The sequence below is a fragment of the Pogona vitticeps genome, chromosome 4 (genome assembly GCF_051106095.1).
Source record: "Pogona vitticeps strain Pit_001003342236 chromosome 4, PviZW2.1, whole genome shotgun sequence".
NCBI lineage: Eukaryota > Metazoa > Chordata > Lepidosauria > Squamata > Agamidae > Pogona > Pogona vitticeps.
The window spans coordinates 201,154,724-201,171,407 of record NC_135786.1 but is presented as its reverse complement, the minus strand read 5'-3'; the positions used below and the strand labels follow the sequence as shown (position 1 = coordinate 201,171,407).

The 16,684-nt window shown below is 41.3% G+C and overlaps 1 protein-coding gene across 1 annotated transcript in view; it reads left to right on the top strand.

Moving 5' to 3' along the window:
- The first annotated feature begins 12,418 nt into the window (after nucleotides 1–12,418).
- Nucleotides 12,419–16,684, top strand: part of CPA6 (carboxypeptidase A6) — a 46,500-nt gene continuing 42,234 nt past the window's right edge. Inside the window, exon 1 of the mRNA XM_020812418.3 lies at nucleotides 12,419–12,852. Within this exon, the coding sequence (XP_020668077.3) occupies nucleotides 12,746–12,852 (107 nt within the window). The 5' untranslated portion in view covers nucleotides 12,419–12,745. The remainder of the gene's footprint in view (nucleotides 12,853–16,684) is intronic.

The window sequence follows — 16,684 nt, the reverse complement described above, 5'->3', positions numbered from 1 at the left end:
ACTTAAAACACTAGGTGGCAGAAAATTCTATTGTTTTCTCAAATTGTTCTGTGTTCCATGTTGCCTGGTGAACTAGAACATTCAGATATTGGAAATTATTAATGGCTTTTACTACACAACTCTGCTTTAATTAATATTATAAGTAATAGCTGGGTGTATATTTTATTGTTAAATTCCTGCACAGAAATTGGCTATATGTTTAAAATGATTGTAATTTATATTAAGCCTTTTCTTTTCCAGTGTGATGCTACTATTAACTGCCTACTTGAAAGGACCATTGAGTTACTTATTCATGGATAAGTACAGAATCATTAATAATGTGATATGCCCCACAGGGCACCAAAAAAAGCACATCTGTATGTTTTCCATGCAAGTTAGAAACCAGGGGATAACTTTTTAAAAAATTGCCATTTAGCTCATGAAACTTTAAATTCACACTAGAGATTCAGAAAAATAAAACAATGCTTGTAAAATCATATGTGAAATACCCTAACACTTAGAGGACTGATATGAGTGAGAAATGAAAGTCACTCTACCCCGTAGTCAGTTTTTTGGCTGACTATGCTATGTGCTAAATGGCATAAAAGTTCAATGTTGATAATTTTAAGGCCTTTTGAATAAATATATCCCCAAAACAAACAAACCATGTATGATTGCATTACTTGCAGAGATTATTTGGGAGGAGGTTAGATTTTGGTCGTGCTGGCGCTGCGAGGGACGTGGTGGCGCTGCGGGCTAAACCGCAGAAGCCTGTGCTGCAGGGTCAGAAGACCAAGCCGTCGTAAGATCAAATCCACATGACAGAGTGAGGTCCCGTTGCTTTGTCCCAGCTCCTGCCAACCTAGCGGTTCGAAAGCATGCAAATACGAGTAGCTCAATAGGGACCACCTCGGTGGGAAGGTCACGGTGTTCCGTGTCTAAGTTGCACTGGCCATGTGACCACGGAAGATTGTCTTCGGACAAAACGCTGGCTCTATGGCTTGGAAACGGGGATGAGCACCGCCCCCTAGAGTCGAACATGACTGGACAAAAATTGTCAAGGGGAACCTTTACCTTTACCTAGATTTTGGTCATTTATTTTAATGAGATGCATTCCTAGATGAATGTGTGCAGATTTACAGCTTTAAGTCTCTGAAGCTGCACTATCCCAGGTCTCTTTATGTTTATCCCATAATCAACATTAACACATGAATCCACACCATTCAAATCACATGCAACTTTGCAGAGAGAAGGTGGGTTCAGGGCACACTATCCCCAGACAATCAGATGGACAAAGTAACATACCTTGTGAAATTATTTAATAGTGCTAGCCCTGATAATCATTTTGTGAGTTTTGTAATCAATTGTTTTGTTTTGTTTTATGACCTCAGGCTTTATGAATGTAATAATACATTTTTAGGATGACCGATGGCATATGGTCCATGTACTCAACATGTGCAATTATTATTTTTAACTTTCAGACAGTTAACCATGTCAGTGTGTTCCAGCAAAAATAGCAAATAGTCTTGCCACACTTAAAGACTAGCAGGTTTTATCTGGCACAAGTTCGAGGGAACAGCAGCTGTTCTAAAGAAGTGGGCAGCAGTCCAGAAAAGCTTTTTGCCAAATAAAACTTGTTAGTCTTTAATATGTCACATGACTCTTACTTCCCATTTGTTATCTCCATGTCTCATTATACATAACAGAGACTGACGCACGGTAGAACACGTGTAACAATTCAACAGATCTAACACAGAGAGGGTGTGAGTGAGAAAAAGAAAAAGGACAGTGGGAATGGGTCTTCTAAATTATGCACATAAGCAGTCCTATCCCCAAGAAACATTCTCATTTCTCCCTCTCCTCAGCAAACAGACCTTTATTTCCTGGCCATGCTCTTGTTACTGGCAACTTCACTGAATTAAAAATGGCAGAAGGGAGAAGGCAATTTTGCAGAGTTAAGTTTGGGCAAAGTTTGATGAGTACCTCCTCTGAAAGTTCTGTTGACTGAAATGGCCTACTAGAGTTGCAACTTACTTTAGCATAGTAAGTCACAATAAGAATAGGCCCATTATAGAGAAATTAACTCACTGTTTGTTGGGGAAATGGAGGAATGAGAATGTATCTTGGGGATAGAATTGCTTATGTGCATGGTTTAGAAGTCCCATTCCCACTGCCTTTTTCCCTCTTCTTACCTCCTTGATTCAACCAGCCTACTGTAGTGTAATTTACTATGCTAAGCAACAGGATTTAGTCCAATATATACAAATAAAATTAAACTTCTGACACTACTACTTCTCATGTCTTTTATGAATCTCCAGTTCTATTAGTCTCCAGTTGTTCAAGATGTCAATTATAATTTTGAAAGTGTTTAAAAATCAGCACTCAGCAACATATAAATTTAGCGTAGGAGCCAGCAAAAGAAAACAGCTCAACTGTTTTTAGATCGATTAAACATCAAAGCATGAGCTTTCTTAATTTAACTTAACTTTCTAATTAAAATAGAGCCTTGTGGTGCAGTGGTTAGACTGCTGTACTGCGGTCAAAACTGTTCTCATGATCCTGGGTTCAGACCCAGGTAACCGGCTCAAGGTTGACTCTGCTTTCATAGAATCATAGAAAAGTGAAGTTGGAAGGGGCCTACAAGGCCATCAAGTCCAACCCCCTCCTCAGTGCAGGAATACAATCAAAGCATATCTTCCAGGTGATTTTCTAAGTTTTTCTTGAATGCCTCTAGTGTTGGAGCACTCACCAACCCCCAAGGTAACTTCCATCCTTCCTAGGTCAGTAAAATGAGTACCCACATGTGTGTGTGTGTGTGATCATTTTAAAATACAACAATCAATCTAAATTTGTATAGAAATGAATTCTTGATAACTCATGTTCAACATATACATGAGCTACAATAATATATGAGTTCAACATATGTATGAGCTATAATTGTAAAGACAGAGTGGGGAATGGACAGGAGAGGGAACAGAAATCTTAAAATAAATAGTTTTTCTTTAAGGATCTTGTCAAATATATTCTGAGAGAATAAAGGCCACAATCTGCCAGTGACTGGTGTTATGAATATTTTCTGACCTATATTTAGATAATAAGTGGCTCATCAGATCACAAACAACTCACGTTAATAATGACTTCCAGGAGGCGGCATCTTGATAGAGACAATATTCACAGGATTGGACACCACATTAAAATAAATGGGATAATCCTTTCCAACTTCATCCGTATCAAAGTGATGCTTCAAGGACTCTTAATTGTCTGGCATTTTGCTTAACTCTTCTGCATATTGCATTCCCTCCCCCCCGATTCCATTGTGCCAGTTCTTGTGGCATAATTTTATTTGTTTTTAGGTATATAATAAAATACAGCCTTTAGCACCCAAGAACCAAAATAAAAATACAAATGGTATTCACAACTGTAATGTTTAATACATGTAGGATATTTTAAAAATAAATGTCAGCATTAAAAACTACTATAGATTGTTTCCAAATTACTAAATATTAACTCTATCTGACAGCTATCAGAAGTAGATAGAGATGGGCCACAGCAGATAGGTGCCCTCTCAGAAGCAGCATCCGGGCTTCCCTGCCCCGCCTCGTCCAGGTGATGGACAGCAGTAAACAAACAGGTATGATCCGCCAAGCCTATCATGAGAAGTGGAGCTAGGACGAAGTGGAATGGAAGTACCCTTTTGCAGGCAGAGAATCAGAAGGGCATAAGTTCCACTATGTTTCTACTGGTGGTAAGACCTGAAGGTCATCCATTTCTCAGCTGTGCCAGAGTTATCTCTATTGTTATCTCAGGATGCGAGTACATGGGTAAACAGTACAGTAGAAGTTAAATGGACATTTTCAATTTAACTGATCACACTGTGCAAAGACTAATATGAATCACCCTAGCCCTTTTTGCTTTCACTTTTTTTGCCTTGCCTGTTTCCTCCCCCCCTCCACTTTTTTCAAGTTGGATAAATCTGCATGGTGTTTTCCCAGTGTGAACAGTTGTTTCATTTTCCAAACGGACTGGGTGGGAGTGGGGGGTCATGACTGTGGGTGGTATTCTGGTGACATATAAGCTGGGTGTGATATTTTGGGACAGTGTGAACATCCACTGCTGCAATCTTTCTCACCAGTTGCTCCCAAAGTATTTTAGTTAAAAAAGCAAACTACTCAGTTTAGAGCTAGTTCACCTTATTACCACATTGATACATTAATTTAGCACTAGATCACCTCTACACAGGCAGGAAAAAATCAATATGAAATAGAAACAACTCCAACAAATTATAGCAGGCTACTATGAATCGTGATATGTGTGTATGTGAACATTATGAAGAACTTTGGGGAAATGTCCTTTTCCCCTAATGCAACGCTTTAAATGGCTCACCAGCTTTACAATGAACCATAAAACAAGAGCCAGAGATTTGCAGGAGGGATATGAAGAAAGGGGCTTTGGGCTGTGGCATGGATCAAACCATGTCAGATTGAGAGGCTAGTGGGTACTGGCACTGAAACAATCCACAGTCTCTGTGTAATCACTTAATCCAAATAGAAGCATAAAATAGGCAGCAAATCAAGCCACAGCAAAGGCAGAAAATTGCCAGTGTAGTTGCAGCCTCAATAGAGTTGATGCCAATCAAGTTTCTGTTTTCTTTTATTTCACATGGGATGGGGATAGAGGAGGGGAACAACATAAGGGATATCTTATACATGTTCCAGCATCGATCCAGATTTGATCTTGCCTGCCTACTTTTGAGTAGAAACAATTAAAGTTAAGCTGCATGCTACATATTTATTGTAGTGTACAGCTTAATTTTGGTCTCAGTTTAGCCCTGTGTTGGCATAGGGGTTCTCTGAGCTATCTCTAGTTCAAATACATTTTAATTAAATTATAAATGATTTAAATATCAACAAAATAAGATATTCAAGAAAGTAAAATTGCATTTCAAATATGTAAAATTAACAGAAACAGTGAGCACTGTAAGCTACATATATCTCAGTGACCCAAATCCAATTGCAAAATATTTCACATATAAGGGGACTTGCAGAAGAAGTTTCACAAATTACCATCTACCACATAACTGGGCATGTGACTGTGTGCACAACTGACTGTGTGATCAGGTACTATTGGTTGGCTATCTGTCACATGATCAGATATAAATAACTGCATATACTAGTTATGCAATTTCAGATTTGCACTATACAATCGTAAGAAGATTTTGACCAATACATGACCATAGTGCTGTAACTTTTGATTGTCTTGTTTGAATGGCCACACAAATTTGAAGGTTATCACAAAACATCTTCAATAGCTCTTACCAGTCAGAAATGTATTTCTTCTGCCTTCATACTGAGATGCAAAACACAACACATGAAAGTAATGAACTGTAAAGAACTGATCATCCTTTCCTTCATTATTATTGTGATTTCATAAGTAATAAGGACACTTCTCCAGTGTAACATTCAGTTTTTAGTTACTTCTACTGTTTTGTAGGATTTGGGGGAAAAATTAAACTAAACCATTTGGCGTACAGTGCAAGATGGAAATACAAACCATAGTCATTTTGATTTGGAAAGAGGCAGAGGAAGATACAGCTAGGGGTCTAGCTGGATTGGAATCAGCCAGTGGTTACGGTGGTGGTTTTTTATTTACCACAACTGTGTTCTCAGCATGTGATGCAGATCTGGCACTTCAATGCAAGCAAACTTGTTTTTAGGAGCCTCCTTTTAAATAAATGAAATAATATAGATAAGCCATTAGGGTAAATGCAGTAGTCGTGACCCTGAACTTTATTTACTCAGAAAAATGGGAAGCAGTTAACAATTATTAGTTAACCAAGTAGAAAAACAATAGTAAATTTACAACTGGGTGTAATCCTGCACAAAGAGATGGCCTTACAGATCTTTCCTACCTCTAATATCTATCATACGATTGAGGCAGGATTTAGTGCCAACATACAAGGACAAAAAGGAGAATGATGATGTGCCATTTACTTACTGAACATACAGAATTCAGGAGTCAGTAAGACCCATTTCCATTAAGCTTTTCCTTTGAAATAATAAGACGATTGGTATAGTTTCTCATGTCGGTCTTGTTTCCTTCAGTTACTAAAACCTCTCCTGCCATGAGATTATGTCTTTTGTGAGGCAGTTAAATCCTTTCATGTAAGTCATTGTATGAAATAAAATATTCTTTAATATTTAATGTTATAAAGGAAAGCTGCCACGAAATGTCATCCAATTTCTTACTTGAAACATGTAGCTTTGAAAGGCATTAAACATTACTATAACTGTCTATTAAACTGTCTGCCTTCTCTTTTGTACCTTACGTTCGGTGAAACGAGCACTGCAAGCTTTCTGAGTGTGATAGCTGGCTTTCTAGGTACAGCCAAAGGTCCATAATGTCCTGGCATTGAGGCCATAACAAGACAGATAGCCTAAGCTAAAAAACAAACAAAAACAGCCAGGACACAATACAATAATTTCTTGATATTTTCTTCCTGCATATTTGCTTATTAATTAAAGGTATTCTGTAGCCAGGACTGTGGGACACTTCTATAAAATGACTTTGTACCCCAGTGTCCCCCACAAATGTCTCTATTAAGATGCAGCAACGTTGGAAAAAGGCTACACTATAGTGCAGGAAGCTGCAATCAGAAGAAGAAATTGCATCTGTTTGGATAAGACATTTTGGGGTAATCCCACTATAGCTCCCATCCATGGCACATCCTGCCTTTTCCTCAGTGTTCCCCCACCCTCAGGAGCATAGGAGGCATCAGTGGAAGGCAGGAGGTGCAAAGTCCCCTTCCACAAGCAACACTCTCTTTGCAAAGCACTGGACAGTTCTACACATTTTTAACAGAGCTTAGAAAACTTACTTTTCTGAACTAAAGCTTTCTGAATGCTCCCAGCCAGCATAGCTATTGACGATCTGTTGTCCCCAAAAAAAAAAAAAAAATCAAAATTTCCAAGCTAGGGTTCTTAACATTACTGCTCTCACGCAATGGAACTCTCTTCGTGAACCTCCGCTCCACTGTCCTCCTGCCATGAGGCAAATATGTTTGTCTTCAAACAGGCTTTTGGAAGCTGACTAGCTGTTGAAAGGGAGTCTTTTCACAAACTGATGCTGTGATTTTTGTATTGATGCATTATTTTAAAATGATGTTTTAGCTCAGCAGTGTTTTGATACTGTATTTAACTGAACTGTGTTTTAGCAGAACTTGTTTATTCTGCATGTACATGTTTTAACCTGTACCTGTTTTTAAACTCATGAGATACTGAGTCCCACTTTTGAGAGAGAGAGACTGGATCTAAATCAATCAAATAAGTAAATAAACTATACTATTCAATTCTTATTCCTACTTCTTCCATGAACTTACCTGGTTTGTTCACTATGCCTTGTGGCTCCCTAGAATGTTGATGACAGCTCCTTCCTTCAGCAGCTAAATGGAAATAAGCTGCTCTCTAGAAGAGAACAAGCCAGTTCACCAGGGCAAATCTCCAAGAAACTAGAAAGTGCTAGTTCAGCCAGGAGTTTCATTTCCATATGTTTTAGTGTGTGTGTGTTAATTTGGCAATTTCTTTCCCCGCACTCTTTCCCCCCCCCCCCAGTAGGGCCACTTCACATGATTAAAAGGTGTGAGAAAAACGCCATTGCATGGTACGTCTAATTATTTGAAGGAACTACAATGATAAATGTTTCAACATGTTGCTGACTGTAATGTGTACTGGGTTTGCCTTCGGCTTAGAGCAATGTCTGGCCATTTGAACTCCCAATTATCAAACTACCCATGTTTAAAACATTTGGGAAAGTTTCAGATGAACAGACAAGAGGAGTATACTTCACATGCAGATTTTGGTTCTTTTCTTTCAAGGTCTAGTTTAGAAAGTATGTTTTACAGATCAGTCTCAATATGGCAAAGGCAATATTGTAAATGACTCCTGCCCAAAACCTAAACAGAAGAATGTATATTTAGGTACATGGACAAGGAATATGTGAAGAAGAACAGAAAAACACAAAAACTGGGATCCACCGAACCATGAAAAATAGATAGCAAATGAAGATGCAATGGAATAAACAAGGGTAATCATTTCCCTCCTGGAATTTTTCAGGGAACAGATACAAGACACAAAGGAAAGCATTCCCTCCCCAAGGATGCTGATGGCTATTATGGAAACCTCTTCACAGCCCAATTTAATAGTAACAAGTTAAACAACCTGGCCAGGATGCTATTGGGATCTTATAGTAAATTCATACAGTGGACCCTCAACTTATGGAATTAATCTGTATTGGAACAGTGGCTGCAGGTCGAGGCTCCATTGACATACAATGCATTGAAAACCGATGAATTCGTAACCAGCAGTTTTTGTTCCATTTGAGGGTGTGTTTTTTTTCCGGTCTGTAGGTCAATTCTCCGGCTGCAAGTTGAGCCTAAATTTTGTGGCCAGAGAAGTCTGTAACTTGAAAAGTCCTGTAAGTGGAGCCGTCTGTAAGTCGAGGGTCCACTGTATTGTACCTGTAACTGTGGCAACAAATTGCAACTAATTAAGGTGGTGCACATTGGCTGTCTGATCGCTCATCTCTCATGTGATGGGAGTACAGTACAACTAGGTGCACAACCAGAGCCTTGTTAATTAGCTGCAATTTACAACCATAATTTATGTAGTTTTATTTACTCTGGAGTAAAATCCTAATACGATGCTGGCCACTGACAAAAGCCCAGTAAATTAAATTCAGTAAAGTGAATATGGATATGCAGATAAATGGATGATGAGTGTGGAAGAGAGCCCATCTGTGACGTTTCCCAGGAATCAATAAGCAATTGTCCAACTCTTTGTGACCCCAATTGCATAGGTACAATTCCATAGTCGCATCCTTTTTGCAATTGCATAGTCGCATCCTTTTTGTGGAATTATTCCCTTTAGCCAAATGTGTGTCTCTCAGGTTCCAGTCCAAATTAACTATCCATTTGCCTGCTGATTTCATGGCATGTAAAAATCTGGCGCTGAATTGCTTGGAGCATTTACACAAGCAGTCCTTTGGCAGTTCCTGGAAACAAAACCTGGAGCAACTTCTCAGAGACAACCGAGTAGCCTTTTTGTCTTGTGAATTTGGGCCACACCTGCTCAAATTCATCTAAGGGCAACTAACATGACTAGTACAGTATGTGGAAGGCCTTTACTTATGCTGCGACTGGGTTGCTTTTTGCAGCACTTGGAAAACAGGAACTGATGCACTCTTTCTACTATTCAAACACAAGTATGCAGTTTGATCTTTCCTGGCTGAAAAATAAAATGCACACAAGTCATTCCTCTGACTTCAGGAACTCTTTTCGGAGACTCTTTGAGGACCTGCCTACAGAATTAGAATAACCTTTGGTGGCTTATTGGTGCCTTTGCCACACAGATTATACTGTTTGTTAACTGCAGAATGCCAAGATGCCAAATCCTTTTGTTGATGGAAAGCATCCCCTTTTGTTGACCAGATGCCGCCAGCTATTTATGATTACTGTTTCTCTACAAAGGCTTTGTGAAGCTTGAGCATGTGCTATACAGGATTAACCCTGCCGGCACACAGGCTCCCATCACATGAGGCACTGCCAATTAAACTGTCAAATGTCAAGAGAAAGCAACAGGTCAGACTGATGGCAAAGCTTTCATTTTCCTGTAATTTGTGAACCTCTATTTTTAACAACTCTAGGGAGGACAGAAATCAAAGATCCACATCTGTGAGTTAGTTCTGCAGATGTAAATAGTAAAACATCTGATCTAATCAAAGATGCAGACTAGCTCCATATTGATACATTTGGAATCCACACATTTGAGACGCAGGATGGTAGGCTCATACTATTGCCAGCCCAGTTATGCTGGTACCTACCTGGAACAGAAAAACAGTACACGAGTGAGGAAGGTTTTGTTTTGTTTTAAATCATTTATATGTCCTTCTTCCCCTGCTTACTCTTGGCATTTCACTTTTTCTAGAGACAAAGGGGTGCAATACCGTTCCTCAAATGTTTCTGCTGTTACAGTGGCCAACCCAAAGTTCTGCCCACCGTGGTGCAGCCAAGGGGCTGATCTACAAGGGATCAGAGGTGATGAATTAATGAAGGCAGATTACCGGGATCTCAGGGAGAAAAGCAGGGTGGTGTTTGACAAAGTTCCAGGTCTACTGCAAAACACACATACTGTATAAGCACTTGGTCAAATCAGCTCCAAAATGAACTTGATAATCACTGTGTGGTTTATGGCAGCCCTTTCTAGGATTTTCTTGATACAGATCACTCAAAAATGGTTTCTCATTTCCATCTAAGCATGCCCTTGGACTGTGCAGCTTGGTCAAGGCTACACAGGGTAGCTCTACTCCCAGGAGGCACAGTAGGTAATTGAACTCCCAACAATATCTAGTTCACCGAGCTACCCAGGTTGATCTTAAAATTTAGAAATAAAACACAGTTTAGCTGCTAAAATGATGTTTTATTGGCTAGAGAGATAATACATTCTTAAGATCCCCGCCTCTCTCTTATCTTCTTTTGGGCCCCTCAAAGCATGGAGAGGGGAGACAGAGAGGAGAGGAAGGAGAATTGGGGATTTGATGGAGTTGGACATCACCCAAAGGGGCTCAGGATCGGCTCTGAGGCCAACAGTTACCAATCTCCAAATTCGCATGACAGTGGAAGTGTGTGTGTGTGTGTGTGTATGTTGTCTCGTTGCCCCAATTCCTGCATCTCTAGGGTCTTTCCCATTGCCCGTCGTCTGTCTTCTTCTTTGTTACCTCCATTCTCTCCTGTGAGGTTTTCCAGCCAAAGAAAGCCTGTGAAACATGCTTTTGTCTTCATGGTTTTAGACAAGACTCTTTCCCAGAAATACCTGGAGGCAGCAGGAATTTCAACTGGGACCTGGGCAAAGTGTGGCACAAGCAATGCATGAGCTCCTTAGAGAAGAGTTAGGGGCAATGGTGAAAGATGGGGGGGCGGCTTCCTATAATATTTTGCTACTTGAGACAAAAGTCAAGATAGTGCCTGAGAATACACTCTCTGTCTACAAAAGCCAAGAGACTGTCAGTGGAATCTTACTTCAGCACTAGCTATGTGACAGGACAGCACCATCTAACATGCACGGGTGAAGCTGTCCAGAGGAAGGAGTAAGACAGGCCACGTGCAGTGGCAGTGCAGGATGCCTCTTGAGACAGAAGAATGTGAACCACAAGCCCGCTGCTGCTCTTATCTCTCTTCCTCCATCACTGCTTTAAAAAGACTAAACTATCTGCTGCCACTGTCCATCTGGACACCTCCCAGCTGCACAGGCAGCCAGCAAGGCTAACCGACACGATTTTCTCCACCACTGTTTCATTCTGCCTAATGGGAAGATCAGCCCTGATCATCGCTGGAGCACACAGCTCTGTCCTCCGAGCAATGCAAGGCAGCTGGCTCTCCAGGCATCACTGGAATAGGCCAACCACATCTGCTTATGTGAAGCTTGCTGGAGTGCATGAGAGGGAAATCCTCAAGAAGCCACAAAACTCACACAAAACCCACTGCCTGACTTTGACAGCCCTATTCTCCCAGCCTGAGCCTACCTCACAGTGTTGTTGGGAGGATAAATCCCAGTGGTGAGCCACCTAGGCCACACTGAGCTCACTACGGAATGGCAGTACAGAAGTGTGAAAAATACTGTAAGTAACAAAGCATTACCAGTACCGCCAGGGCACTAGGAGATCAGGGGAGTGAGCCGGGACGGGAGGGCTCCGGGAAACAGTTTGACGAGGCTAGCTGCGGAGACCGCGACTCTGAACACACTCCCTCGAGAGTTAAACACCGCAGCCCTTGGTGGGACTTCCGCCCGGCCAGCCTGCCAGGGCAACACGTAACACACACACACCCTTGCTTTCCTCCCTTCTACAGAAAGTAAATCGGTGCTTCTTGGGCAGGCTCGCAATCCTGATGTGTTTATACCTCCCAGACCAATGATTCCTCCTACTGTACTACCATGTGTAGACGTTATTGCGCAGCTATTTCGTCCCCCCCCCCCCCGCCCTTCAGGGTCTTTTTGCGAATACGAAAAACAGACAAAAGTGGACGCGGGACGCGGCGAAGCAAAACCGTCTGGTGGCGACCCCCTCACCCAAATCCCGCCAGCGGGGCAGCGCAGGGGCGCAACGACGTCCTCAACGAGAAACCGAAATCTCGACCCCCTAAAAAAAAATCTCTAGAAAAACCCGGCACACTGATCTCATTATCTCGCCGCATCATAAATCAATGCCGGGCCGTTCAGCCGCAGGCTTTCCAAAGCGTCAGTCCTTCTTAACTAGGCAACCCCCAGTTAAATACAGCGGGGGGGGGGCGGCACTCGCTTCTGCGCGGACATGTTCGCCAATTGCACCATACGGGAGTCTGAGGGGACGCGCGGTAGGGGGGTGAGGTGCAGGCGGGGGCTGCCGCTCGGCCAAAGGAGGCGTTCCCCGCCCTCAGCTTCGCAAAAAAATTCAAACGGCGTCCCGACCCAAGCTTCGACTTTCATTGAACACGTGTGTTTGTGTGTTCGAACAGAAAAGCAGCCCGCCCTCCCACTCGCCCCCCCCCCGTCGTTCTTCCCAGGGAAAAAAAGGGGGCAAAGCCCCCGCCGCCTCCAATCTTCCTCTCCTCCCGCTTCGAAACCTCCTTCCCTCAGAGCGGCTCTTCTGGACACACCGCAGAGCCCGGCGCGGGATCACGAACTGCCGGCGCCCCCTCCGCCTCCTCCCGGGCGAACCCCCTGGTGGGGTCACGGCGACCATGAAACTTCCCCAGAAAGTTCCCGCTTTCATCCCTTTCTGGCTGCTGGGGCTGCAGACTGTGGCGGCGCCGGTGCGGAGCTACCTTTACGACAACCGCTACGCCGGGTCAGTCCCTTTCTCTTTGCTTGCATCCTGTGTCCCCTTGCTTGCGCCCGCCTGTCTAGCGGTCTCGTTTGCGGGGCGGTTGTTGCCTCCCCTACTGTTCGTTCACGTTTACCCTGGGCGATGGAGGATTTTGCAAAAAGGCAATCAATCCCCCAGTTACTGACGAGAACAATTACGCGGCTTTAATTTCTTAAACTCATGGGCCTGAAAGTGTTTGCTAACGGTGGAGAAAATTGCCTCTGTGAGTGTATGTATTAATTCCTCCAGCTGTGGATGCTTATTTATGGAAAAATGAATGAACGTAGATTTTGCAATGTATCCTGTAGAGCTCCTATAGAGCTCTTACAGCTTTTTACTACTATAACTGCACGATTATATAAACTGAGAAGAGCTGACAGAATTAAAAGGCTGGTATTTTAAAGGGAATAATTGTTCATTTTACAGTGCACTTCTGTGGCATATTTTCTTATGTTCTGTCCCCTCAACTCTGAGCTGAATTATAGCGACCCTAATAAGCTTTCAAGGTAAATGAGATATTTAAAGAGAGGTTTTTCCAGTTTCTCAGCTCAGGTCAGCTCATGGCTGAGCCAGAATTTGAACCCAGGTCTCCTTGTCCTAGTCCATCAATTCTACTCACTACACTACACTACACCACACTGGGTATCCCACTGGCCTATTTACTTAGTAATAAATCTCACTGTGTTCAGTAGTCTTACAGAACCATGCACGAAAGACTGCTGCCTTAATATTTACTTGGAAGTGATGCCTGTTGTTTACATCATGGAATATCAGTGGGTTTGGCCACTGGTTATCAAGTAATCAAAGTTGTTGTGTGTACATTTGTTGGTAAGAAGACTAGCTCTAAACCCACAACACAAAGCTATAGACAGAGGAACTACCTGTGGCAAATAGCTGTGTATGAAAAAGTCATCCAAAAAAAGTCATTGAATTTATATGGAAAAATAGGGGCGTTTCTAAAAAGCATTTTCAGAATAAGTCTCTGTGTTGGCATCATAGTGAGAGTGGTAAACACTGTAAAAATTAACGTTCCTCCAAATGGAATGGCAAAAATAAGGAATTTTCATTATGAAGCAGGGTGATAATGAAATTTGAAATGAAGAAAGCTGACAGGGCAAAACTACAATAGACACAATCCATTGCATTCAGGTTTTGTGAGGACTTTCTTCTACTGTGGTAATCTAGTCATTCCTTACAATGAAGTTTTTCTGTATAGTGTAATTCAATTTTGTGTCATTTTCTATATCAATATTTTTATCTCTGTCCCTTTGTACACCTCTTTAATTTTGCTGTTCCTTATGTCTCTGTTTAGCCCTGCTAGTAAGTCTTTTTCCATGGCCTTTTTGGTGCTCTCTACACTACTATGCAGTGAAGGGCTGATGACAGGGAGAATGGAGAATAAATAGCATAGAGCTCTAATGGTCCTAAGAGGGGAAAAAATTAAGGATATGGTTTAAGACTTTAATGTTGACAGTGAAGAAACAAATTGTTAAAGATTTTTGTACATTTCAGTTGAATCATCAATCCAAATGGAGATGGCAGCCAAGAAGTCAGTAGAAGACTTAGGGAGGACACCACACTGATACAAAATGCAGGAAACACTACATGTTTGGGGCTGGCTGATTTGCATTTGTCCATTGATCACATGACACAAAGGGAAATGCAAATAAGCCTGGAGCCCCCACCACCCTTAGTTTTCCCCCTGTACTGCTCAAGCTTCTACTTTTAAAAAAACAGATCCTTTCACATCAGTCCAGATGTGTGATCACTTGTGTGCGCACACGCGCGCGCACACACACACAGAGAAAGGTTCTTTGCTGCAGCATCTATACCCCTCATGAGAGATGAGCTACATGTGCATGTGCAGACATACAAGCAGCGCTAGCACCCATTTTCTCAGTAAAGCCCCCCACTCTCTTTTTTTTAACAGATTCTCCTCTGTGGGCAGTGCTCCCATTTATTAATTTATTTTTACAGCTTAGCTTTTTAAATAAGACCTTTCGGTTGTCAAGAGTTTGTTTTTTTAATGATAAGATGAGGAAATGAGTAATTGAGGATGGAAAAGCCTACTTTAGGCAGTTCCTTTGAACTGTACCACCTAGAGGTGCTTCAATAGAACTACAAAACAAGGCTTTTTCTATCTCTTTCTGGCCACTTCTGTCAAACATACCCTTAATTCGATGCAGAGTAGAAATAATACAATCAATGTGGCAACTCAATTATCTAGACCTAAAATGAATGGAAAAAGGAAGTGTATGTTTTCCTCCACTGAATAAAGTATGTTTGTTCATTATTTATGTAAAGATTCTTGACATCTTTAGTTTAAAGAAGGAGTCTCCAAACTATGGCCCGCATGCCATCTGGCCCGCCTTGCCTTTTTAATCCGGCCTGATGAATGCCGCAGGCTCAGGTCCACAGGCTCAGGTCCATTCCCTTCAGTCTCTCTCTCTCTCTCTCTCTCTCTCTCTCTCTCTCTCTGTGTGTGTACACATGCATGTGCGTGCATTCCTTCGGCCCTCAAGAATGTGTAAAATATATGATGTGGCCCTCATGCTGAAAAGTTTGGAGATCGCTGGTTTAAAGAATTGGGGTTGCCTAACCTCTGCTTTGACAACTATAGGTCCTTATGCTGCCTTGAAGAAAAATGGTTTCACGGCATTAAATCCTGGACGTTGGAATGGACAATGTTGGTCTAGACGTGCAACCATTCAGATGTTATAAAGCAACTTCATATCCAAACTGATTAAAGAAAGCATAGCCAATTTGATACCAATATGTTTTTTTAAAGTGGCTTGCATTATTCTTTTATTTGCATTTTAAAATGTAATTAATTATAATGACGCTCATTATATCATGTTGGTTAAAAAAATCCTGTTGCTTAATGTAGTGAATTGCGCTAGAGGATGCCCATTGAATCAAGCAATGTACTCTATCTGTGACTTACTTTAGCCTAGGAAGTTGCAGGTAGTATAGGCCCATTCAATGGGCCTATTCTAGTGTGATTTACTACATTAATAAAAGGATTTTGCGATAAGATGCAGCCTATTTTTTGTTTAAAAGGCAAAGCAAACAAAGCAAACAGGACAAACTTTCCACAGTAACTTTTGAGTATAAGAAAGTGGTCTTAAATTGGAAAATGTATTGAACAAGAGTCAACTCCAGCCTTTGAAATTGTGTCAAGTATTCTGTTTTTAAAACCACATATACACCACTACATCATCCTCACTTTAATGCTGTTTAGTGGGAACAAACCAGGAGTGAATGTAGTACATATAACGTTGTGAAAGTGAAATGCCATAGGGACAAGGCTTTTCAAATTATTTGGCTTATATATGAATGAAAAGAACATACTTTTAAAAAATAAAATCATTGTGTGTGGAATTCCTTTAAAACTGTGTAATAAATGTTTCAAGACAGAAGAAATAAGAGCTGCGTTGCCTTCTGTTAATTTTTATTAAAGTGGTAAATGCAGCTATGCAGAATCTGTAGTCAAAGCACAATCATTCCTTGAAGTTTAAAAATTGTTCCATATGCTTTAGCAAAATAAAAGATACAGAACTGGTAATATGATACAAAGCATTTCACCTCTAGGTCACAAGCAGTGACAGAGCATTTAATGCATGGCAGATGCATTATGGTCTGAGTCCAGCATCTAGTTATAGGTAAGCCCCACAGTTTTTATTCTTCCAGATGATTTCAAGAAAGGCCAAAAATTTAAGCAGCATGGAAAGAAGATTGTTTAAGTTTATTCCCATGAGCCCAAGAACAAGATTCACTTTGGAGAAAATTATAGGATGCTAGAACTTCAGTGATG